This window comes from Carcharodon carcharias, chromosome 11 (genome assembly GCF_017639515.1).
Source record: "Carcharodon carcharias isolate sCarCar2 chromosome 11, sCarCar2.pri, whole genome shotgun sequence".
Taxonomy (NCBI): Eukaryota; Metazoa; Chordata; class Chondrichthyes; order Lamniformes; family Lamnidae; genus Carcharodon; species Carcharodon carcharias.
In genome coordinates, this window is record NC_054477.1 from 119,372,337 (window position 1) to 119,398,288 (window position 25,952).

The 25,952-nt window shown below is 43.6% G+C and overlaps 1 protein-coding gene across 1 annotated transcript in view; it reads left to right on the top strand.

Annotated features, from left to right (window-relative positions):
* The window catches only part of LOC121284451 (palmitoyl-protein thioesterase ABHD10, mitochondrial-like), a 79,434-nt gene that overhangs the window by 15,885 nt on the left and 37,597 nt on the right, over window positions 1-25,952 (top strand). The window contains exon 3 of the mRNA XM_041199922.1: window positions 11,131-11,242. Within this exon, the coding sequence (XP_041055856.1) occupies window positions 11,131-11,242 (112 nt within the window). The remainder of the gene's footprint in view (window positions 1-11,130; window positions 11,243-25,952) is intronic.

Below are 25,952 nucleotides of genomic sequence, written 5' to 3' on the forward strand. Positions count from 1 at the left end.
CTGCGAGCCCGACTGGCAATGTTAAATTGGTTGTCAGCATAATTCTTAGCACATTAAGTATTATTTAGCATATGTTGCCCAATTGCGGAATCCATCTAATGTTGACAATGTGTTTGGCTTTTGCAAGCACGGGCTGGTTGGATATGGCCTGTACGCTGCCCATTGCGATCAGCGGCTTGAACATGCTGTTTGATACGATCCGCCAGTCTTAGGGGCATACGGCCTACGTACCTAGCATCACACTGGAATTCATACCACCTTATTCATTTGTGTGATAGGCAGAACATCCTTCTGGCTTGACGGCAGCATCCTGGGTAGTGGCGAATACCACTCGTGTTGCAATTGTTTACCAACAGCGTGAAACAGCTAGCTTTACGTGTTGCTCAAATTTTTGAGACACCTTGCCCTTCCAGTGTAATCTGAGGTTGACTGGACACTTTTCAGGGCCAAAAGTGATGGCCGTAGGCCTGTTTATGAGTTTGCGTGATGTACAGCGCAAAATGATCTGATCAGGGTAGCCATTATCCTGCAGGATGCCTTTGATGCACCCTATTTTAACATTAAGCTTGCACGGTGAGCAAATGGCTCGGGCCCTATTTATGATGTTGCCGATAAGACCTAGCTTATAGCGTGTGGAACTGTAAGAATCCAACACATATATTGACCAGCAAAGGTAGGCTTGCGGTAGACTGTGATAGAGAATTCCCTGGCAAATTTCTCAACTAGTACGTCAAAGAAGGGGAGTTCATTTGACTGTTCCATTTCATAATGAAATTGAGCGCAGGATGGAACCCATTAAGAAATGTAAGGAAATTGTTACATGGAGCTGCAGATTTAAATATAGCAAACGTATCATCCACAAATTGGAAATATGCGAGGGTAGGAGGTCGTTGGAACTTGCTGGTCATGTGTAAGAGCGATGAGCTACTGCGTATGTATGGGCTGCCCAAGGCACACAAAGGTGATGTCCCTTTATGCCTCATCTTAACTTTGACCAGTTCTGCATAACATGATTTGGCCAAATTGTTGGGCGAATTGTTACAACCAGTTTTGACCAAGCTTTCCACATACACGGGAAGGACTCCTTCACATTTGCGAAGGCCACACAGGACTTGCATATCAATGGCAATGCTGTGTCCATATGTTCAATTGATATTGCTAGCCTGTTCACCAATGTTCCACTTAAGGAAGCCATAGGTATATACGCTTCTTCACTATATCATGGTGATCTAGACCCGCCACCATTGCGTGAATCCGTATTCATTGAACTTATGAAGTTGGCAACTTGCACAGTTGAATTCAGATTTAATGACACCATGTACGCCCAAATAGATAGTGTTGCCATAGGATCCCCCTAGGCTCAGCTTTTGCAAACATCTTTGTTGGGTTACCTGAAAAATGTGTCTTTGATGGAATGACACCTAACCTGCTGCCCCTTTCATATTTGGGAGAGATGGTTGCATAGTGGTAATATCATTCCACTAGTAATTCAGAGACTCACACTAATGTTCTGGGGAACCGGGTTCGAATCCCACCATGGCAGATGGTGGAATTTGAATTTAATAAAGATCTGGAATTAAAAGTCTGATATGACCATGAAACCTTTGTCGATTGCCATAAGAACCCATGTGGTCCACCTGGTGAAACTCATGTGTCAACATGGTGAAACTACAACATAGGACCACTTTACCACTTGCGTGCCAAACAGCATAAGCTGCATGCCGTAGACAGAGCTAAGCGATCCCACAAATCAATGGATCAGATCTAATCTCTGCAGTCCTGCCACACCAAGTCATGAATGGTGGTGAACAATTAAGCAACTCACGGAAAGAGGAAGCTCCGCAAATGTCCCCATCCTCAATGACGGGGGAGCCCAACACATCAGTTCAAAAGGTAAGGCCAGAAGTGCCGAGTGGATGATGCATCTTGGCTTCCTCCAGAGGCCCCCAGCATTATTGATATCAGTCTTCAGTCAATTCGATTCACTTCACGTGATATTAAGAAACGGCTGAAGGCACTGGATACTGCAAACGCTATGGGCCCTCACAATATTCTGGCAAAATTACTGAAGACTTGTGCTCCTGAACTTGCCGTGCCCCTAGCCAAGCTGTTCCAATACATTGACAACACTGGCATCTATCCGGCAATGTAGAAAATTGCCCAAGTATCTCTTGTCCACAAAAAATAGGACAAATCCAACTCGGCCAATTACCGCCCCATCTGTCTACTCTCAATCATCAGTGAAGTGATGGAATGGGTCATCGACTGTTATCAAGCAGTGCTTGCTTAGCAATAACCTGCTCACTGACGCCCAGTTTGAGTTCTGCCAGGGCCCTCAGCACCTGACCTCATTATAGCCTTGGTGCAAACATGGACAAAAGAGCTGAACTTCCCGAGGTGAGCTGGGAGTGACTGCCCCTGATATCAAGGCAGCATTTGACCGAGTGTGGCATCAAGGAGCCCCAGCAAAACTGGAGCCAATGGGAATCAGGGGAAACTCCCTGCTGGTTGGAGTCATACCTAGCACAATGGAAGATGGTTGTGGTTGTCGGAGGTCAATCATCTCAGTTCCAGGACATCACTGCAGAAGTTCATCGGGTTAGTGTCCTAGGCCCAACCATCTTCAGCTGTTTCGTCAATGACCTTCCTTCCACCATAAGGTCAGAAGTGGGGATGTTCGCTGATGATTGCACAATGTTCAGCACCATTCGTGACTTCTCAGATACTGAAGCAGTCCATGTTTAAATGCAGAAAGATCTGGACAATAACTGGGCTTCGGTTAACAAGTGGCAAGTTACATTCACACCAGGCAATGACCATCTCCAACAAGAGAGAATCTAACCATCACCCCTTGACTTTCAGTGGCATTACCATCACTGAATCCCCCACTATCAACATCTTGGGATTTACCATTGACCAGGAACTGAACTGGACTAGCCATTTAAATACTGTGGCTACAAGAGTAGTTCAGAGACTAACAATCCTGCGGCAAGTAACTCATCCCCTGTCTCCCCAAAGCCTGTCCACCATCTGCAAGGCACAAGTCATGAGTATGATCCACTTGCCTAGATCAGTGCAGCTCCAACAACGCTCAAGAAGCTTGACACTGTCAAGGTCAAAACAGCCCACTTGATTGGCACCCCATCCACAAACATTCACTCCCTCCACCACCGACGCATAGTGACAGCAGTGTGTACCATCTATAAGATGCATTGCAGGAGCTCACTTGGTTTCTTTAGACAGCAACTTCCAAACTCACGGCTGCCACCATCTAGAAGGACAAGGACAGCAAATGCATAGGAACACTGCCTGGAAGTTCTTCTTCAAGCCATATACCATCCTGACTTGGAAATATAATACCGTTCCTCGGTCAAATCTTGGAACTCCATTCCTAACGGATGTACCTAGACAACATGGACTGCAGCGGTTCAAGAAGGCTGCTCACCACCACCTTCTGAAGGGCAATTAGGGATGGGTAATACATGTTGGCCTAGCCAGTGACGCCCACATCCTATGAATGAATTAAAAAATAAATTTGAAAACAAGGTCAGAATTTTAAAATTGAAGCATCGCTTAACTAGGAGCCATTGTAGTACTGGAGTGATCGGTGAATGGGGCTTCGTGAGTCAGATAGTGGGCGACAGAATTTTGTATGACTTCAAGTTTGCAGTGGGTAGCACATCCAAGGCTGGCAAGGATTGTGTTGGAATAGCAAACTCTAGTAGTAACTTGATGGTTTCAGCAGCAGATGAACTGAGGTGGAGGTTGAGTTGGGTAATGTTGCAAAGGTGGAAATGGGTTGTCTTAGTGATGGCATGATATGTGGTTGACAGCTCATCTTGGGGAGAAATATGATACAAGATTGTAAACAGTTTGGTTAGCCCTCAGACAGTTGCTAGTGAGAGAGATGGAATCGGTGGCTAGGGAACGGAGTTTGTGGAGGGGGAGCAATGACTTTGGCTATTTAACTGGAGGATATTTCTGCTCACCTAGTACTGGATATAGGACTAAGTTTGGAGACGATTGAGGGGTCGAGAACAGTGTTGGTGAGGTAGAACTGGGTGCCTTCAGCATACATATGGAAACTTGTGTTTCAGATGGTGTCAGGGACAGCAGGTTGATGAGGAATAGAAGGATGGCAAGGATAAATCATGGGGGACCCCTAAGTAATGGGAAGGAAAGCCATTGCAGACAATTTTCTGACTATGGTTAGAAAGAAAAGATTGGAGCTTGGTGAGTACAGTTCGTCCCAGCTGAACGACAGTGGAGAGACTTTAGAGCAGGATGGTGTGGTCAGCCATGTCAAGAGATGCTAACAAGTTATGAATTGAGAGGCAGTTTACCTTTGTCACAATCCTATGCGACTTTGAGAAGAGTCATTTCAGTACTGTGACAAGGGCAGAAGCCTGATTGGAAGCATTCAGACATAGAGTTCTGGGAAAGAATGGCACAGATTTGAGGGGCAACAACACATTCAGGGACTTTGGGGAGGAAGGGAAGTTGGAGATTTGCTTTGGCTTGCAAGAATGGAGGAGATAAGGCTGACTTTTGAGGAGAGAGATGATGACAGCTGATTTGCACGAATGGGAGACTGTACCTGGGTGGAGAGTGAGCTGTTAACAATAGCAACTAACATGAGAGCCAGGTAGGGAAGTTATCTGGTCCTCCATTTAACGAGAATAGTATCGAGTGAGCTTTAGGTGGGTTTTTTAGACAAGATGAGTTCAGAGAGGGCTAGAGCAGACATAGGAGGAAAGCAGAGAAAGATGCAAGTTCTGGGCTAGGCCAGAGAACCTTGGAGGAAGTTTGGCCAGATGGGCTGGGAAGGGAGGAAGGCAGCTGAGGCAGATGATGCAGGAAGAAACTAGGCATGGTTGCGGCCATTGTTAGGTACTTCTGTTGTGGCATGAAGCGACCACCTCACTGCCACACCTGTCTAACCGACGCAGAGTGCCACTCCTGACACAGGGGCGGGCATTAACAAACAGTCTGCTGTGATGGAACGCTACACTCAACAGCTTGTAAAGCACTAGAAAATCCTCATGAATATCAACCACTTTTTTTTAGCTAAGTTCACAGAATCCAAAGGGCATGTTTGGACACCGACATAATGGTTAGTTGCCACAAGACAACATTTTAGATTGGATACAGGAGTGGGATTGTCCATTCTCTCTGATAACATACCTGCCTGAAACCTGGCTTCCTCCAGCCATCCACCATCTGACTCCATGGCCCAGGGGGCACTCCACTGAAGGTCCAAGCCAGACAACTGCCACTCTTTAATATAAAGGAAGAAAAATGACTAAAGTCCTTTACATCATCAAAAATTGGGAGTCCTCTCTACTGATCCGTGGAGCTTGCACTGATTTGCCTTATTTGCAAGATAGATTGGCTAGGCATTCAAGATAGACCTGACGAGTTCAGGAGAGAAATCTCTAAATTGTTCACTAGACTGAGGAAGCTACAAATAACATATCATATCACCTTGAAACCAACTGCTAAGCCAGTGTGCTATTTGCCCTGCGGAAAGTTCCACACCCTCTCTTATGAAAGGTCAGGAGGGAGATAGATGTCATGCTACACCAGGGAGTGATATCACCTGTCATCCAGCCCATTACTTGCTGCTCTGGTATTGGTGCCTGTAACTAAACCTAACGGTTCTTTGTATATTTGTGTTGACATTATGCAATTGAATAAGGTGGTAGAAAAAGAAATTCACCCCAGTGGCATCTGTGAATGTGAGTTGCCGAAGTTCATGGGCAGCTCAGTCTTCACAAGATTAGATGTCAGCTGTGGCTTTTGACAACTTCCACTGCATGAAGATTCCGAACTCTTAATTACGTTTATCACTCCCTTTAGGTTTTAATCACCTTCCGTTTGGAAGCACCTCAGCATCTGAAAGCTTCCAATGCTTAGAGGGAGTTGAAGATGTCATTTATCATATGGATGACGTTCTCATTCATGGCTCCACCGCGTTGGAACATGATACCAGAATACGGGCAGTACTGTCACATCTGCAGGTCCCTCACTAAACCACAAGTGTGAGTTTTCCAAACTTACCATCAACTTCCTGGGCCATATTGTCACTGCCTCAGGAGTCAAGGTAGATCCCAAAAGACGCAGCCGAAAAGAATTTTCTGCCACACCTTAATGTGACCAAACTCCAACGCTTTATGGGAATGGCAAGTTTCTGCCCAACTGACACACATCAATGGACCTCTGAGATAAATTTTTAAACAGGGCCAGGCTTGGTATTGGGACACACCGACAATGGGCCTTTGACACAACCAAGCACATGTTCATCTCTATCAAAGCCCTGGCCCATGGAACTCCCGACTATGTTTCAGCCGACGCTACCTCCATTGGCTTAAGATCAGTTTATTTCAAACCCAGCGCAATGGCTCCCAGCAGCCAGTCTACTAAGCCTCCAGGGCTTTAACGGATACTGAATGCTGTCACCAAGGAAGTATTCTCGTGGATCTGTGAAAAGTTCTCTGATTATGTCCTCTGACTCAAATTCACCATACAGATGGATCATAAGCCATTAGTAACCTTCATCAATACCAAGGAACTGGCAAGGATGCCACCCTGAATCCAGAAGTTCCGATTATGCCATATGGGCTTTGACACTAGCACAAAATAAGTTTAGAGCAAATTCCAGACCACGGCAGATGCTGTATCTCACATCCCGATGGGCAAGCCTGCATAAAATGGTGCCTCCTTTGTTGTGGATATATCCTTTGTCAACCGAGTTTCTGTCAGCGATCGCTCAAAAATTGGAAAAAATTTGTACAACTCAGAAAGCCGATGCTGAATGCATGCAAATTCAGGACCTATCACTGGCTGGCCTGCATATGTTTCAGCTAATTGTATTTTAAAGCAGTACTTCAAACGTCGTCATCTTAGCCTTCTGGATCACCTGCTAAAATGACCGCATTGTTATCCCCGGTGTCCTCAGGCTAGACATTCTCCAGCACTTAACACCAGGGACAGCTGGGCATTACCAAGTGCTCGGTACGAGCCTGCAACCCTGTCTGGTGGCTTGGTTTATTGAGAGTCATTGAAGACATGGTCGCTATTTGTCTAACATGTGCTATCCATAGGCAAGACTGCAAGGAACCCATGATGACCTCATCTTTCCCATCTTGCCCATGGGAGCGCCTCAGAATAGGTCTGTTTGTCTACAAGGGTAAAACCTTTTTCATTGTCGTTGACTACTATTCCCAATGGCTTGAGGTCAAATGACTACATGGCCCCACCTTGACTTATTGCTATACTTAAGGAGACTTTCACCACACCTGGCATCCAGCATATGGTCATTTTGGATAATGTGCCACAGTGCACTAATGACTTCTTCAAGCACTCCACTGAATCATATGGTTTCATACACATCACCAGCTTGCCTAGAAAGCCACGGGCCAATAGCGAGGCCAACCTGGCCTTGCTTAGTTATCAATGCACATCTTTACACAGTGGTCTGACTCCTTCGAAGCTCCTAATGGGTAGGAGGTTGCGTGTACTCCTTCCAAGTCTCCCAGATACTCTTGAACCAGGTATCACAGACCGGGTTGGATAGAGTCCAGCAGAAGGAGGATCACCATTGTGCAAAGCAGGCTGTCTCCTTTGACCACGGCCATAAGGTGCTGAAGCTGCTAGCATTCCATTCTGTTTGGACCCGGGACCAGAACCGACCTGGCCGAGTTTTGAGTCCAATTGGTCACCCTGTATCTTGCTTAGTCAGCTGAGGCATCCTCAGAAGCAGCAGATTGGCATTGGTATCTGCCAGCAGGTAGCCTTTACAGGCCTGAATTGAGTGCCTTGACAAAGGGGATGATGCCCTGACCAGCATTGTTGACATTCTTGTTCACAGGATGCCTGTGTTCCTACCCCTCTTCCAAAAGAAACGAGGACATGATCAGGCAGATTAAGCCACCTCGTGAGCCCTGACTCGGAGGGCCTGACGGTGACTTTTGGGGGGCGGGGGTGGTGGTGGGCGAGAACAGGATAAAAATATAAATAGTTTGAGTAGCATGAAAGATTTGGGGGGAGGTGTGGTATAAAAAGGTAATAGCTATTATGCTAATAGCTAAAGTGCATTGTCAGTGATGTTAGATGATGCCAGATCACATGTAAACTGGAGACTGAGGGAAGAAGGTTCTAGTGGAATCCTGCTAAAGTCTGTCTCTGTAAAAAGTGTAGTCAATAAATGTTCATTAATTTGCAATAGAATGGTTTCCAGCTCTCTTCTATCGAAGACACCCAGACCCCAGTCATGATAATACATCATCATAGTGAATTTTCTTTGCACCAGGTTAATTTGGGTTGTTTTCTTTAAATGAATTGTGAATCTATCCCAAGATTCCTTTGCTCCCCTCACACTTGTCTGCATTGACATTCATTTGCCATTTACACACTAATTCAGCAAATTATTGACATCTTGTACTCTATTACAGTTTTTCTTATTATTAACTGTGCCACCCAATTTGGTATAATTTATAAATTTTGAAATTATACTCTGATTCCTGAGACCAAGCCATTTTATATAAATGCTACTAAACAACCGTGGTCTCAATGTGAATTCCTGTAGAACCTGACTTTGCACTACTGCTAATATGAATAATTACATTTAACCTCTACCCACTGTGTTCTGTTTTGTAGCCTGCTTGCTATCCATTCGGCTACTTGCCCCCTACACTCTAAATGTTCTGACCTTACTTATGTGTCTATTTGAAACATTTGATAATCCAAGTATATTACATCTACTGCATTACCCTTATCTATAGTTCTTCAAAAGATCAAATAAAGTTGGTCAAGCACGACTTTCCCTTTTGAAATCCATGCTGACTATTCATTATTAAGTTTTTGATTTCTAGGTATTTGCTATTGCATTTTTGAGTAAAAGTTTCATTATCTTTCTTATCACCAGCATTAAGGTCTATGGTTCCTTGGATTTGTTTTATTTCCTTTTAAACAAAGAAAATTACTCCATCGAAATCTTAATTGACAGGAGATTGACCGTGAGATGCTTTGCACGTGTGGGTTAGACATACAGATTTTTACAGTGGAACAAGTGAGTTCTCAACTGGAAAACCCGACTTTTGAAAATCTGAAAAATTATCTACAACAAAAATCAACAAACCAAAGCAGTCTAATGTTCTGTGCAATTTGAACATTGATTTAATTTAAGCAATAGCAAACAGAAATTAGATAGTGTAGGTCATTCAAATTTTAGACGCAAATTTATCCTGAGAGCCGCAATTTCTCAGTAAAATTGAGCTTTACTTACAATCTCACGAGAGGGCTCTAAAATATTGAGATTTTTTTCCAGGCTGTGATGTCCTCGAACAGAGGTGATTGACTGCCTTGATGTCAAGGGCAGTCACTATTTTTAGACCAAGACTGTAATGAGATCAGGAGCAGAGTGACCCTGGTGGAACCCAAACTGAGCATCAGTGAGCTGGTTTTATTGCTGTGTGCGTGCTGCTTGGTAGCATTGTTGATGACACCACTGTCACTCAGCTGATGATCAAGAGAAGACTGATGGGGCTGGATTGGATTTGGATTGCTTTTTGTGGGCAGGACCTACAAGGGCAGTTTTCCACATTGTTGGGTAGATGCCAGTGTTGTAGCTGTGCTGGAACAGCTTGTCTAGGGGCATGGGTAGATCTGGAGCACAAGTCTTTAGTACTACTGCTGAGATGTTGTCAGGGCCCATAGTCTTCGTGAATACTGAAGCTGGAGCAAGATTACTGTTGACATACTTTGTGTGACCATGTGAATAATGGGAAGTTGGGGGTAGGTAGTGATCCAGAATTTGGTGCTGTTGGACCTTGATCTACTAGATCTTTCTTGTTTAAATACCTGATGACCAACTGTACACACAGCATTGGTGCCAAATGTCTTTGAGAATTTGCAGCTTTCTGTAGCATTGCATCCAGGGCACAATGGCCAGAGCCTAATTAGTTTTGAAATAAAAGCTGAAAAGGAAAGGGAACAGTCAACAATAAATGTACTTTACTGGTTCCAAGTTCCACATGCTAAATAGGGCAGTAGACCAGTTATCTTGGAAAGAAAAAATGGTAAAAAGGACAGTGCACAATGAGAGCTGTTTAAACTGGACATGATTAAGGAATGAAGCTTCATGTAATTACAGCTGATAGGGATACATAAATGCACTGACTAATGACACACAGATAAATGCATTTATTAACAACGCACTCACTGGTCAAGTCAGATATCTTAGTGAATAAACAGACACACATGCATGCATTTATAAATAACACACATATAAGTACATTGTTAATTAACACAAATGCTCAGAAAGACATTAAAAATTAAGACTTGCAGCCCAGTTCATCTAAACGTAAAAGATACATCAATCTAACTAACAGATTAATATATAAAAATGCATAGATATGATAATGAACCCTCTTCCTTCAGTACAAAAGCAAAATACTGTGAATGCTGGAAATCTGAAATAAAAACAGACAATGCTCGAAATACTTAACAGGATTGGCAGCATCTGTGGAGAGAGAAACAGAGTTAACGTTTCAAATCTGTGACCTTTCCCCAGATTTTTTGTTGAACGGTCACAGACCTGAAATGTTAAATGTTTCTCTCTCCACAGATGCTCCCTGACCTGCTGAGTATTTCCTGCATTTCTTTTTTGACCCCTTTCCTCTCCCAGGCCATGCTATGAGGCCTGAGTTACACATCCGGTGCCTTTACTTCTGACTCATTGGCCTTGACCAAGAAAACATGACACTGAACCTCTCCTCTGATTGGGCTATTCAGGTCTAATGGGTAGGATTTTTAAAATTTTTTTTTGTAAAATGTTTTAAAATGCATTAATATAGTTTTGTAAAGAGCTCTGGCCTCTTAAAGATTAAATAAGCCACTATTGAGATTTTTAAATCAGTTGTCAATCTATTTACGTTTGAAGAAAAAAATAGCAACTTATGATCTTTATGCCAATCTCTTGATTTTTAAGAGTTTGTCTGATGATTTAGGAGGCGGTGGAGTTGGCATCTCTTGTGGCTATAACTTCCTCTAACTTTGTCTCTTAAAGTGATTCATTAACCTGGTAGTTTGAATCGTTGTGTATTACAACATTTGCTTTGCCTCTACAAGGTTTGATTATACGGGATGTGGTGCTTCTGAAGGATGGTTTGGTGAGAGTACAGTAGGACAATGGAAGAAGGATGTTTTGGCTGTACTTGATGAGCTCACAGAAGGACCACAAGTAAGATTTTATGGCCTAAGTAAATTATTGGGAACAGACTTTCTTTCCAGTAAATTTAGAGATATATAGGAGAACTACCATTGCCTGTAAAGGGAAAATGTTCATATTGCCAACCAAATACAGTCAAATTGGGGGTACAGAAAAAATAATGGCCAACTTCACTTGTGCTTTTGAGTTGATAACTAGGAAAACTGTAAAAACTTCATCTGTTGTGGAGAAAATTAGCTGTTTAACAAATCCCTGCCTTGGATGATCACTACTGTTCATTGATGTAGTTTTCCTGTACCATGTGCTAGAATATGTTGTTCTTCTTCTGAACACATGTTAAACTAGACGATTTGCAACTTGATGTCCTGTTGAGCCCCAAAGTGAGTTTCCTGACTCGCATATCCTCTCCATCTCTCAGATAACCTGTTTCTACTTCAGACCATCAGCTGTTAAAACTACCATCCATGCCTTTGACATCTCTAGACTCGACTGTTCCAATGCCTTTGTGACTTGCCTCCCATCCTGTTAAGTTCAGCTCATGCAATATTCTACTGCATGTATAAAAATAAAGATTTCCATTGATACAGTGCTTCTCGTGACCATCAGGCACCCCAAAGCACTTACAGCCAATGAGTACTTTTGAAGTGTAGTCACTTTTGTAATGGAGGAAACATGGCAGCCAATTTGCACACACCAAACTCACACAAGCATGAGTGTGATACCTGTATTTATGATGTTGATTGAGGAATAAATATTGGCCAGGATACCAGGGATAACTCGGGATGAATGCTTTCAGACTTGAAATATTAACTGTTTATTTTCTCCACAGATCCTGCCAGACCTACTGAGTATTTCCAACATTTTGTGTTTTTATACCAAGGATAATTTCTCTGCTCTTCTTCGAAATAATGTCTTGGGATATTTTATGTCCACCTGAAAAAGTAGACAGGGCAACAGTTTAACTTCTCATCTAAAGGACAGCACCTCCTACAGTGCAGCACTCCCTAAATTTTGCACTAGAGTATCAGTCTAGATCATTGTGTCCAGACACTGGAGTGGTACTTGAACGCACAGCCTTCTGACTGAGGTGAGAGTGCTATCAACTGAGTCATAACTCTATTCCAACCTATACCAATTCCCACTCAGTCTTCATCTCTGCCTTAGAATCATAGAAAGTTTACGACACAGAAAGAGGCCATTTAGCCAGTAGCATCTGCACCGGCTGAAAAATGAACTCCCCAGCCTAATTCCACTTTCCAGCATTTGGTTCATAGCGCTGCAGATTACGGTACTGCAGAGGCATATCCAGACATTTTGTTTTAGTTGAGGCTTTCTACCTTTACTGTCCTTTTAGACAATGAGTTTCATACCCCTGCAACCCTCTGGGTGAATTTTCTTTTCCTCATCTTCCCTCTAATGCTTCTACCAATCATTTTAAATCTACGCCACTTCGTCACTGAGCTCTTTGCTGAAGTAAATAGGCCCTTTCCATTCTCTGCATACAGGTCCTTCACAATTTTGTATATCTCAAACAAATCTTCCTTCAGCTTCCTCTGTTCCAAGGAGAACAACCCCAGTCTATCTAATCTTTCCTCATAGCTGCAATTTTCCAGTCCTGGCAACATCCTCATAAATCTCCAATGTATCCTCTCTAGTGCAATCACATCCTTTCTGTAATGCAGTTACAAGAACTACACACGCTGCTCAAGTTGTGGCTAATAAATGAAAGGATTACATATGCTTTCTTAACCACGTTAACAAACAGTCCTGCTACCTTCAGGAATCTGTGGACATTCACTCCAAGGTCCCTCACTTCCTCTACTCTTCTCTATATCCTCCCATCTATTGTGTATTCCCTTGCCTTGTTTGACCTCCCCAAATGCATCACTTACACTTCTCTGGGTTGAATTCCATTTGTCACTTTCCTGCTCACCTGACCAGTCCATTGATATCTTCCTGAAGTCTACAACTGTCCTCCTCGCTATCAACCCTGCAGCCAACCTTTGTGTCATCTGCAAAGTTCTTGATCATTCCCCCTACATTTACATCCAAATCATTAAAATATACCACAAAAAGTAGGGAATCTAGTACTGATCCCTGTGGAACCCCACTGGAAACAGCCTTCCAGTCATAAAAATACCCATCAACAATTTATCCTTTGTTTCCTGCCACAGAGTCAACCTTGTATTCAACCTTGTATCCACCTTGCTACATTCACCTGGGTCCCATGGGCATTTATTTTTTTAACCGGCCTTCCATGCTGCACCTTGTCAAAAGTCTAGCTAAGATCTATGTAGACCACATTAACTGCACTACCCTCATCAATCCTCATTGTTACTTCCTCAAAAAATTCAACCAAATTAGTCAGACATGATCTTCCCTGAACAATCCATGCTGACTGTCTTTGATTAATCCATGCCTTTTTAAGTGACAGTTTATGTTGTCCCTTACAATTGATTCCAATAATTAGCCCACCACCAAGGTCAGACTGACAGGCCTGTAATTATTTGGTCTGTGCCTTGCTCCCTTTGTAAACAAAGGTACGTTACCAGACCTTCAGTCCTCCAGCACCACACCTGTATCCAGTAATGATTTGATAATGAACCTCTGCTATTTCCTCCTTGGCTTCTTTTAACATCTGGCCCTGGTGATTTATCCACTTTCAAGGATGCTAAGCCCCTTAATACTTCCTCTCTATGTTTACCACATATAATACTTCACACCCCTACTCCTTAACTACAATGTCTGCATTGTCCCCCTCTTTTGTGAAGGCAGATGTAAAGTATTCATTCAAAACCATACCTACATTCTCCAGCTCCACACATAGGTTACCTTTTTGTTCATTTATGGGCCCTACTCTTTTCTTTGTTATCTTCTTACTCTTAATGCATTGATAAAACATTTTTGAGTTCTCAAGTTTGCTTGCCATTATTCTTTCATGCCCTCTGCTTCCTAATTTCATTTTTGATTTCACCGCACCTCTTTCTTTACTTCTCTCAGCTTTCCGTGGTATTGAGTTCTCAGTGTCTGATATAAGCTTTCCTTTTCTACCTTATCCTACTCTGCAAGCTCCTTGACATTCAAGGGGCTCTAGATTTGGCTAACCCACCCTTTTTCTTTGTGGGAACATGTTTACCCTGAATCCCTTGAATATCCCCTTTGTCAGAGCTGTGGGATGCATTCAGTGATTTACCTTAACTGTACTCATCTAACTAACTGGAGAGTATTCCATCGCACTCCTGACTTGTGCTTGAAAATGGTGGACAGGCTTTGGGGAATCAGGAGGTAGGTTACTCTCCACAGAATTCCCAGTGGGTGAATGGTACATGCCAGAATGTAAATGATATTCGGCAATGGTAATACCATTGATTGTCAGATGGAGATGGTTGGATTCTGTCTTGTAGGAGATGGTAATTGCCTTGCACTTCTGAGACACTTATCAACCAAGCTTGAATATTGTTAGATCTTGCTGCATGCAGACATGGACTGATTCATTATCTGAGGAGTTACGAATGGAGTGGTACACTTTACATGAACATCTTCACTTTTGACCTTAATGGGGAGGGAATGTCATTGAGGCAGCTGAAGATGGTTATTGGGTCTCCATTATTTTAATTATGATCCAAGACACAGAGGAATTTTGTAAAATTGTTTGCAAAATTTTTGGAAATCTGAAGTAAGAACAAAAAGGCTGGAAAAACTCAGCAGGTCAGATATCATCTGTGGGGAGAAACAGAACTAATGGTCTGGATTTTCATCTGGATTAATGGCCTGGATTGTTGGTTTGACTCGGAACCCCCTTTAAAAATGGTAGACAGTCCCGATTCCGGGATTCCCAACCCCAATCCTGGGTTGTATGACTTTCGAGAGTGTTTTTAAAGGATGCAGGCTGCTTCCTGTCAGAAGCCCCCATCTGGCACCCCTGACCTGGCCAGCTCCATTGTGGAAATAGGTATCTCCTCCTCCACAATTTCCATGGAGTTTGGCTGGTTTTTAAAGAGCCATGGTTCAGGGAGTCGTGAACTCTAGTGGGGATCTTTTAAAAGGTAAGGTTAAAGGTCCCTCTGATGTTCTCCCTACGTCTCCTCATTCCCCAGTACCAGGTTTGGCCCTTCAACCCACCTCCTACATCCCATCACCCCCCACATACCAAGCTCCACCCTTCCACTCACCCCCTTAAACGCCTCATGCCCCCTGTGCCAAGCTCTGCCCTTCTACCCATCCCCTATGTCTCATCATGTCATCTATGCCAGACCCTGGCACTTTCATACCCATTGATTCTAGAAAGTGTACAATGGGTCAATGAATACCACAGTCTAAAGTGGGATGTGTAAAAAAGCTTTGAAACAATGTAATCCATTGATCACTTTCTCCTATAAAGAAAAGTCTGGACGGCAAGTTAATAACTGTCAATCGTCCAGGCTCTTTCAAGTTTCAAAAACCATAAACACATGAAGCCACTTGTGTTAGGTCAGCAAATACTGTGAAATTGACCGCAGAGATCAGCGAACTTGTGCTGTCAATCAAAGTGTTTTCTGGGAGGGTGCAGGTTTCTATTATTCTAAAAGATATCTGAGCTCTCAGCCAAGCCTCATTATGTACATTTGGCTGAGAGCCAAGCTTTCTGTTAGAATAACAGAACACTGTTTCCTCTGGGGAGCAACTGTTTGTTTCACAACTCAGGCTCTCTAATCTCTGCGGTCAATTCCACAATGTTTGACGACATAACTCAAATGGATTTAAGTGTTTATGGTTTGTGGTTTTTTGAAATTTCAATGGGCCTGGCTGATTGACACTTTTATTATCATATCCAGACTTTTTCTTTCACAGGATAAAATGATCGATGGATTACGTTTTTCCAAAGTTTTTTTTTTACTCATTCTGCTTTACACTACTGTGTTCATTGACCCACTGGACACCTTTTTAGAACCAATGCCAGATCCTGGCATAAGGGCCATGAAGGGAAATGGGGTGGGTGGAAATGCAGAGCTTGGCACAGGGGGACATGGAGTGGGTGAAATTACAGAGCTTGGCATAGGGGATATGAGGAGCCTGAGGAGATGGGTGGAAGGGTAGGGCCTGGCATAAGAGACATAAGGGGACATAGGGGCATTAGGAGTGTTTGGAGGGTGAAGGGGATGTGAGGGGAGAGTGCTGGAGTTCCTTTTTTTTGTCATGGAGACAAAGTCCCATGGTACCGAGGTGGGCTTTTTAAACAGCCCACTTCAGCACCTGGAAACCCCTGTGGCTGCCTCTTCATTTCTTCCCAAGTTGGCTGGCCTGAGTCCAGCTCACACCTGCCCCAGCAATGAAGGTATGAAGGTCCCAGCTTAGCAAGAACTTTCTCTCAAGGCAGGCGGGCCTACCTGATAATTTTCCCGATTTCCCCTTACCTGTCTAGAGGCCAACGTTTCAGGTCGTGACCTTTCATCAGAACTGAACAAAGATGGAAACATGAGTTTTTAAGCCAGTAGAAGAGAGAAGGGGGCAGAAAGAACAAAGGTCTGTGATAGGGTGGACGGCAGGGGAGGTTAAATAGCAAAAGATTTCATGGTATTGGATATAGTAATGACAAAAAGCTTGTGTCAAAATAGATTACAAAAGTAGAGAGGTCATGTTGGAGTTGTATAGAACCTTGGTGAGGCCACAGCTGGAGTACCGTGTGCAGTTCTGGTCGCCACATTATAGGAAGGATGTGATTGCACTGGAGGGGGTGCAGAGGAGATTCATCAGGATGTTGCCTGAGATGAAACATTTAAGTTATGAAGAGAGGTTGGATAGACTTAGGTTGTTTTCGTTGGAGCAGAGAAGATTGAGGGGTGACCTGATCGAGGTGTACAAGATTATGAGGGGCATAGACAGGGTGGATAGGGAGTAGCTGTTCCCCTTATTGAAGGGTCAGTCACGAGGAGACACAAGTTCAAGGTGGGCAGGAGGTTTAGGGGGGATGTGAGGAAAAACAGTCTGGAATGTGCTGCCTGGGAGGCTGGTGGAGGCGGGTTGCCTCACATCCTTTAAAAAGTACCTGGATGAGCACTTGGCATGTCATAACATTCAAGGCAATGGTCCAAGTGCTGGTAACTGGGATTAGGTAGGTAGGTCAGGTGTTTCTCATGTGTCGGTGCAGACTCGATGGGCCGAAGGGCCTCTTCTGCACTGTGTGATTCCATGAAAATAAGGTGTGAATTGCTACATGAAAACCACGTGAAGGGATAAAGAAAGATACAAAACTACACCAACCCAGCAAAACAAAAAAAAAGAAAAAAAACACAGGCAAAGTTGAGGAAAAGGTTATGATCTAAAGCTGTTGAGTAGAGTGCTGATTCGAAAGATAAGGTGCTGTTCCTCAAGCTTTCATTGAGCTTCACTGGAACACTGTGGCAGGCCATGGGCAGAAAGCATGGGAGCAAGGTGGAGAAATAAAATGACAAGCAACCAGAAGTTCGAGATTGTGCTTGCAGAATAAATGAATGTCTAGTCTATGTTTGGCCTCCCCAATATAGAGGAGTCCATCTTGTGAACAGCGAATGCAGTATACTAAATTCAAAGAAGCACAAGCAAATCACTGATTCACTTGGTGGGTGTGGGGTCTTGGATAGTGAGAAGAGAAGAGGTGAAATGGCAGGTGTTCAATCTCTCATACTTACACAGAAAGGTGCCGTGGGGAAGGGAGGGGTTATTAGGGATGACTGAGGAGTAGACTAGGGTGTCGCAGAGGCAGCAATTGATACGTTCATCAATGTACTGTAGAAAGAGATGAGGGAGGGGGCCTAAGTAGAACAGGAACAAGGAATGTTCCACATATCCCACAAAAAGATAGACGTAGCTGGGAGCCATGTGGGTATCGATAGCAACACCTTTTATTTGGAGGAAGTAAGTGGAGTTGAAGGAGAAATTCTTCAGTGAGAACAAGCTTACCCAGGTGGAGAGAGTGTGTTGGTTGGGTCTAGTTGAGCTTCCATTTGAGGAAGACATGGAGAGCTCTGAGACCGCCCTGGTGGGGGAAAGAGGTGTAGCGGAATTGGACGTTGTTAGGTCAATATGACATGAAAAGAAATCCAAAACTTTATTCTTTTGCCATTTAAAAAAAAAATGGACCCTTTGCTGAACCGAAAAGATGGCTGCTATGAGTCACGTAACCACTGGATTGGCCTTTGTTCAGGAAGCTATCAACAGAAGGTACAAAAACAAAAGAATTCTCCTCTCATCCATTGGAATCAGATACCTCATTGCACAGATCTCTTGTAATCAACAAAAGTAGAGGAAATGCAGACGAACTGGCTCCCCAACCTGAACTATCACGGAAGAAAGAGATTGAAAGTCATTATACCAGAAGAGATGCTAATAGCCACCTCGTCTCTTTCCTAATGATTCTCTCAAGAAGCATGGAAACTGATTATTAAGCTGCAATTAACCCATTAATGGGCCAAGTCACATGACCCAAGCCTCTGGCCATTTGGACAGTTTTAACATTACATCTTTGGTCTCATAGGCAGTCTGCTGTTTGATATCCAGTTGGTGAACACCAAGAAGTAGAACTCCAGGCTGAGCAACAGCCTGCCCCTCGAAGCCTGTCTCTGCTGTAAGATTTCCTACCATCACCTGCAGAACTGACGCAGTCTCTGTGGTACCAATTTCACCTTGTGGTATCAGCATCAACTGTAAAGAGAACTCTACAATTCCATTTTCCTACGTGAAAGAACTCCTCATTGGACTCTGACTCTGGACTCTGGAAATCACGTGAACTTATATTCATTTCTGTGCTTCTTGTACTGTTATAAGGCCATAAGATGTAAAAGCAGAAGTAGGCCATTGAGTCTGCTCCGCCATTCAGTGAAATCATGGCTGCTCTGGTAATCCTAAATCCACTTTCCAGCCCTTTCTCTATAATCCTTGATTCCTTTACTGATTAAAAATCTGTCTATCTCAGCCTTAACTATATTTAACAACCTAGCCTCTACAGCGCTCTGATGTAAAAAAAATTCCATAGATTGACTACTCTCTGAGAGAAGAAATTCCTCCTCATCTCTGTCTTAAATGGGTGCTCCCTTACTCAGATTACATCCTCTGGTCCTAGACTCTCCCACAAGGGGAAACAACCCATGTACCCTGTCAAGCCCCCTAAGAATCTTTTATGTGTCAATAAGGTCACCTCTTGCTCTTCTAAACTCACAATGTGTACAGGCCCAACCTACTCGACTTCTCCTCATAAGAGAATCCCTCCATACCCAGGATCACCTAGTGAACCTTTTCTGGGCTGCCTCCAAAGCCAGTATATCTTCCTTAGATAAGGGGACCAAAATTGTTCACAGTATTCCAGGTATGGCTAACTAGTGCCTTGTATAGTTTTAGCAAGCCTTCCCTATTTTTATACTCCATTCCCTTTGAAATAAAGGCCAACATTCCATTTGCCTTCCCTATTACCTGTTACTATCCATAGTTGTAAAACTCTTTTTTTCTACTCCCCCCTTTCTGTGTCTGTGTGTTGTATGTGTGGTGAGAAGTTGCAAAACTCCTTCCCTGGGTTTTGAATGTGAAATAAACTAACTTTTTGAGTTAATCATAAGTTTGCTGTGAGTTATTAGTACATTGGATCACATAAACGGCACCATTGGGAAAACACAGCACACTTTAAAAATAATTCAAAACACCTTCTGCTTACAGACAGTTGGTGAGAGGAAAGAAGTATGGTTTGCCTGTCTCTGTCCTGCCTGTCACTCTGACAAATGCTGCCTTGATGTCAAGGGCAGGCATTCTCACCTCACCTATTGAATTCTGCTCCAAACCAGGGCTTAATGAGGTCTGGAGCTAAGTGGTTCTGGCAGAACCCAAACTGAATATTGGTGAGCAGGTTATTCCTGAATAAATTTTCACTTGATAAAATTGTTAATCACGCCTCCCATCACTTTGCTGATGACAGAGAGTAGGCTTATGAAGTGGTAATTGGCCAAATTGGATTTCTCCTGCTTTTTGTGGACAGGCTATACCTGGACAGTTTTCTAAATTGTGGGATAGTTGCCATGTTGTAGCTGCAGTGGAACAGCTTGGTTGGGGCACTGCTAATTCTCGAGTTCATGCCTTCAGTACTACAGTCTTGAGATGTTGTCAGGCCCCAGAGCCTTTGCTATATCTTGTGCCTTTAGCCATTTCTTGATATTATGTGGAATTAATCAAATTGGCTAAAGACTAGCATCTGTGATGCTGGGGACCTCCAAAGGAGGCTGAAATGGACCATTCACTTGCACTTCTAGCTGAAGGTGATTTAAAGTGTTTCAACCTTGTCTTTGGACTGATGTGCTGGGCTCTGATCGTGATTTGTGTGGAGCCCCCTGTGGTTAATTGTTAAATTGTCCACCATCTTTCAATTGGGTGTGCCAGGATTGCAGACTTTTGATTTGCTCTGTCGGATGTGGGATCACTTAGCCCTGTCTATAGCATGCTGTTTTTGCTGTTTGGCATACATGTAGTCCTGTGTTGTAGCTTTACCTGGTTGGTACTTAATTTTTGGCTATGCCTAATGCTGCTGCTAGCATGTTTTCCCACACTTATTGAACAAGGGTTGTTCTCTGGCTTGATGGTAATTGTAAAGTGAGTGACATTCCGGGCCATGAGGTTACAGACTGGTTAAATATAATTCTGCTGCTCCTGATGATCCACAATGTCTCATGGATGTCCAGTTTTGAGCTTTTGTGCCACACAACACATTGGTGGGCATCCTCAATGTGAAGAAGAGACTTTGCAGCCATAAGGGCTATGCAATGGTCACTCCTATCAGTGCTGTCATTGATAGGTACATCTGCAACAGGTAAATTGATGTGGATGAGGCCATGTAGCTTTTCTCTTTTGTTGATTCTCTCACCACCTGGTGCAAGCCCAGTCTAGCAGATATGTCCCATGGCACTCAACCAGCTTGTTTGGTAATAGTACTACCAAGCCACTCTTGGTGATGGACATTGAAATCCACCACCCGAGTACATTGTGTGTCCTTGCTATCCTCAATGCTTCTTCCAAGGTGTGTTCAATATGGAGGAGTAATGATTTATGGGTTGAGGGAAGGCAGTGAGTGGTAATTAGCGGGATTCCTGGTCTATGTTTTACCTCATGCCATGAGGCTTCAAGTGGTTTGGAACCAATGTTGAGGAGTTCCAGGACCAATCCCTCCTGACTGTATATCACTCTGCTGCCAGTGGGAAGGGCAAGCCCAGGGATGGTGGTGATGGTGTCTGAGACATTGGCTGGAAGGTATAATTCTGTAAGTATGGCTGTTGCATAACTAGTCTGTGGGACAACTCTCCCAATTTTGGCTTATGTCTCCAGTTGCTAGTGAGGAGGACTTTGCAGGGTCGACTGAGCAGAATGTGTCTCATAGCCGGTGCCTTGGTTGATGCCAGGTGGTGCTTATTTGACTTTGTGTAGCAGTTTAATACTTGCTAGGCCATTTCAGAGGCAGTTGAGAAAGAACCACTTTGCTGTGGGCATGGAGACACATGAAGGCCAGGCCAGACCAGGTAAAGAGGCAGATTTCTTCCCAAAAAGACATCAGTAAACCAGATGGGTTTTCATGATGATCCATTAGTTACATGTGCACCATTACAAAAGCTAGCTTTTCCTTCCAGTCTTATTTAATTAATTTTAAATTCCACTTGATGTGATTTGACTCCAGATCACAAGTCAGGTCAGGTCTCTGGATTATTAGTCCAATAACATTACTACTATGCCACCATTCCTGTAAACATTCTCTTGCATTTCCCCAGCATCAGTCATGTATCATCCAAGTTATTCAGTTCATTTATTAGCTCATTTCACATGTTTCCAAATATGTACTGGAAATTGCATGATCTCATCAGCCCTCTAACACAACCTGCCACTGCCCTGACCCCTTTACCCACAAGCTGCCCATAGGCTTCAGTGCCATCTGAAAAGATCATCTTAGCTTTAACTGTAATAATCAGACCTTTATTTAGAAGTGATTCATGAGAAGAAATAGGACTTCACTGAAAAGATCCCACCTTGAAGACTTTTTAAGGGCTCTTAATGCAATGTCACCAGCTGTAAGATGGAATCTGTTGCTCTCTTCTTGATTGTAGCTCTAAACTAAGCTAAGGTGTCCTATAATTGGAGAAAGATTCTCATTCCAGGATCAACTTTTGGGACCGATTATGATGTTGATTCCTCAAGTATGTTTTTGAACTTAAAAAGGTGGTTTCTCATTTGGGTGTCCAAACACACCTAAGAACAAGACTTGGTGGATATTTCATCTAGATGCATGTCGGCAGAGATTAATTCTAACCCCTAATGTGGATTATGGCATAAACAATTTTTCCAAGAAACCTTTCAGCGCACCCTAGCCCTAATGGGCTGTATTTAATTCCCCTAGCTCCTAAGTTGTATCAGTTTGCATACTCACTTACCAATTTGCCCCCAAGTACAGAGAAAATATACAAGTCTCCTTGACCAAGGTATAATTCCATTGTCACTGTCAAAGTTATCTAAATTGTTTTATAGGGCACAGCACAACAGCTTTTTTGCAGATTAAGGGAAAATTCATTCGTAACTGAACAGGTCAGTTAGGGTCTCAGTAAGAAAAATGTTAATCTCTTCTCAATCTACTGGTCACTGAACGTAGCCATGTACCCCACACTAAGGGCAGACTTTTCACTGGCAATTCTGTCTCAGTTTAACAGGGAGCTTGGTGTGTGCAAAGAAGGCTCCTGAAAGATTTTAAACAGTAGAATATAGTAGCCGTATGTTTCAGAACTGGTTTGCCATAGCTGACCCGAGAGATGCATAATTCCATTTCAGGATTGTGGTTTTCTATAGGACGTAAGAATGTAAACATGGATTGAGGAAATGCAAGTTTTGACCATCTAAATCTTGCATGATCCATAAAAGGAACAATGTACTCTCCCAGATACTTTGTCCAATCTATTTCATCTCCTTGAGTAAGGCAGTATGTCCGTTTGATCCCCTAAGGTAAACTAAGAAATGAAATAATGAATTTCTTTCATTTTCCATATTAGTGTTCATCCTTGACCATCTTAGGTATATCATACTTGCTGCATTTCCCACAAGTTGCTGCAGAAGTGTTTACTCTATTTAATCACTAAATTAAATTTTTGTTCATGTACACCTACATAATCTAGCAGTGGAATGTATTTTGAATCAACGTACCTTGAAGTGCATATAATTTAGTAAACTTGCAGTAACCCCTTTCATAGTCATTAGTATCTGTACTTATAGCATGTAGTCAGTCCAGTTAACCTGTCCATAAACCAATATTCATCCAGCTCTTTAAAAGTAAAATCAGCGCAAAGTAAGAGAAGATTCTAACATCTTGGTTGAGGCTTTACTGAAAAGTTTAAATTCTATATTGGAATGTCCAAATTACAGTTTGTCATATCCAGCCCATATATCAAGGCAGAGTCAGTCATTTTTCTATCTATTAAAATTAATAGACAGAAAATGGCAGTATCATGCGTGCAGTGCCCTAACTGTTTGGCACTGGATTGCAGAATCACACTTTTGTTATTAACTGCTGGTTTGTCCTATTTGAATTTTCTGTGGAGGTTTTGGAAGCAATTTTCTTTGCCCTCAGAAAATTATTATTTTATGTCAATATAGATTGGCAAAATATCCTCAATCTCAACGTTTGCTTTATGTGGGAACAAGATATTATAAATCTATCTGAGAACAGAGGTTCAGTAATTACACAGTGGAATGGGACTTAAGGAAATTAATGGTGTGTTCACACTGAAAAATTGCCACCGTTGAGAAGTGATTTTCACTTTGCACTAATATTAAAAGTGTATGATCCACACGCAGTGCCATGCACCGCCGTATGAACACACTTGACCTCTCCCTCCAGCAGCACCGCCGCTTTTTCAAAGCTGCGCGTGTCCCCAATTTCACTTTATTCTTCGTCTCATCCAACACTCCAACAAGAAACTTTTTCTCTTTCACTCAAGTGCTAAGGAACGCAAGCTCCAACAACTCATCGACACCAACACCCATCTAGGACTCTCCACCCCTGCCTGTCCCTCCGTCCCCACCCCATCTTCCAATCCCAGTCCTGGCCGTGTATTCACTATACCCCCTGACCTTCCCCTCTCCGACGCCGAACGTTCAGTGCTCAGCAAAGGACTTAGTTTCATACCCTTACGCCCTCATCTCAATGAATATCGGGCTCGGCATGATGCTGAACTCTTCTTCCGCCGTCTTCGTCTCCATGCTCACTTCTTTGGGCAGGAGTCCTCTCCCCGTTCAACGGATCCTTTTACCCACCTCCAGTATTCTCCCTCCACCTGGACCCCTCCCTCTGGATTCTTACCTTCTCTTGATCTTTTCATTGAGAACTGTCGGCGTGACATTAGTCGTCTCAATTTCTCTGCTCCTCTCATCCATTCGAATCTGTCTCTCTCTGAACTTACTGCATTCCGTTCTCTCAGGTCCAACCCCAACATTGTCATCAAACCCGCTGACAAGGGTGGTGATGTTGTTGTCTGGCGCACTGATCTCTACCTCACGGAGGCTGAGCGTCAACTCGCAGACACTTCCTCCTACCTCTCCCTGGACCATGACCCCACCACTGAACATCAAGCCATGGTTTCCAGGACTGTCACTGACCTCCTCCTCTGGGGATCTTCCTCCCACAGCTTCCGACCTGATAGTCGCCCAACCTCGGACGGCCCGCTTCTACCTCCTACCCAAAATCCACAAACAGAACTGTCCCGGTAGACTGATCGTGTCAGCCTGTTCTTGCCCCACGGAACTCATTTCTCGTTATCTTGATTCCCTTCTCTCTCCCCTTGTCCAGTCCCTTCCCACCTACATCCGTGATTCCTCTGACACCTTACGTCACATCAACAATTTCCAATTCCCTGGCCCCAACCGCTTCCTCTTCACCATGGACATCCAATCCCTCTACACCTCCATCCCCCACCAGGATGGTTTGAGGGCCCTTAGCTTCTTCCTGGAACAGAGGCTTGAACAATCCCCATCCACCACTGTTCTCCTCCGTCTGGCTGAACTTGTTCTCACACTGAACAATTTCTCCTTAAACTCCTCTCACTCCCTCCAAATAAAAGGTGTGGCTATGGGTACCAACATGGGCCCCAGCTATGCCTGTCTCTTTATGGGGTATGTGGAACATTCCATGTTCCAATCCTACTCCGGCCCCCTCCCACAACTCTTTCTCCAGTACATCGATGATTACTTCGGTGCTGCTTCATGCTCTCGTTGGGACTTGGAAAAAATGTATTAATTTTTCTTCCAATCTCCACTCCTCCATCATTTTCACATGGTCCATCTCTGACACTTCCCTTCCCTTCCTTGACCTCTCCGTCTCAATTTCTGGTGATAGACTGTCCACCAATATCCATTACAAGCCTACCGACTCCCACAGCTACCTCGACTACAGCTCCTCGCACCCCGTTTTCTTCCCTTCACCCCCTCCCCCCAGCGGCATTCCGTAGGGATCGTTCCCTCCGGAACACTCTGGTCCACTCCTCCATCACCCCATACTCCTCAACCCCTACCTATGGCACCTCCCCATGCCCACGCAAAAGATGCAACACCTGCCCCTTCACTTCCTCTCTCCTCACCGTCCAAGGGCCCAAACACTTCTTTCAAGTGAAGCAGCATTTCACTTGCATTTCCCCCAACTTAGTCTACTGCATTCGTTGCTCCCAATGCAGTCTCCTTCACATTGGAGAGACCAAATGGA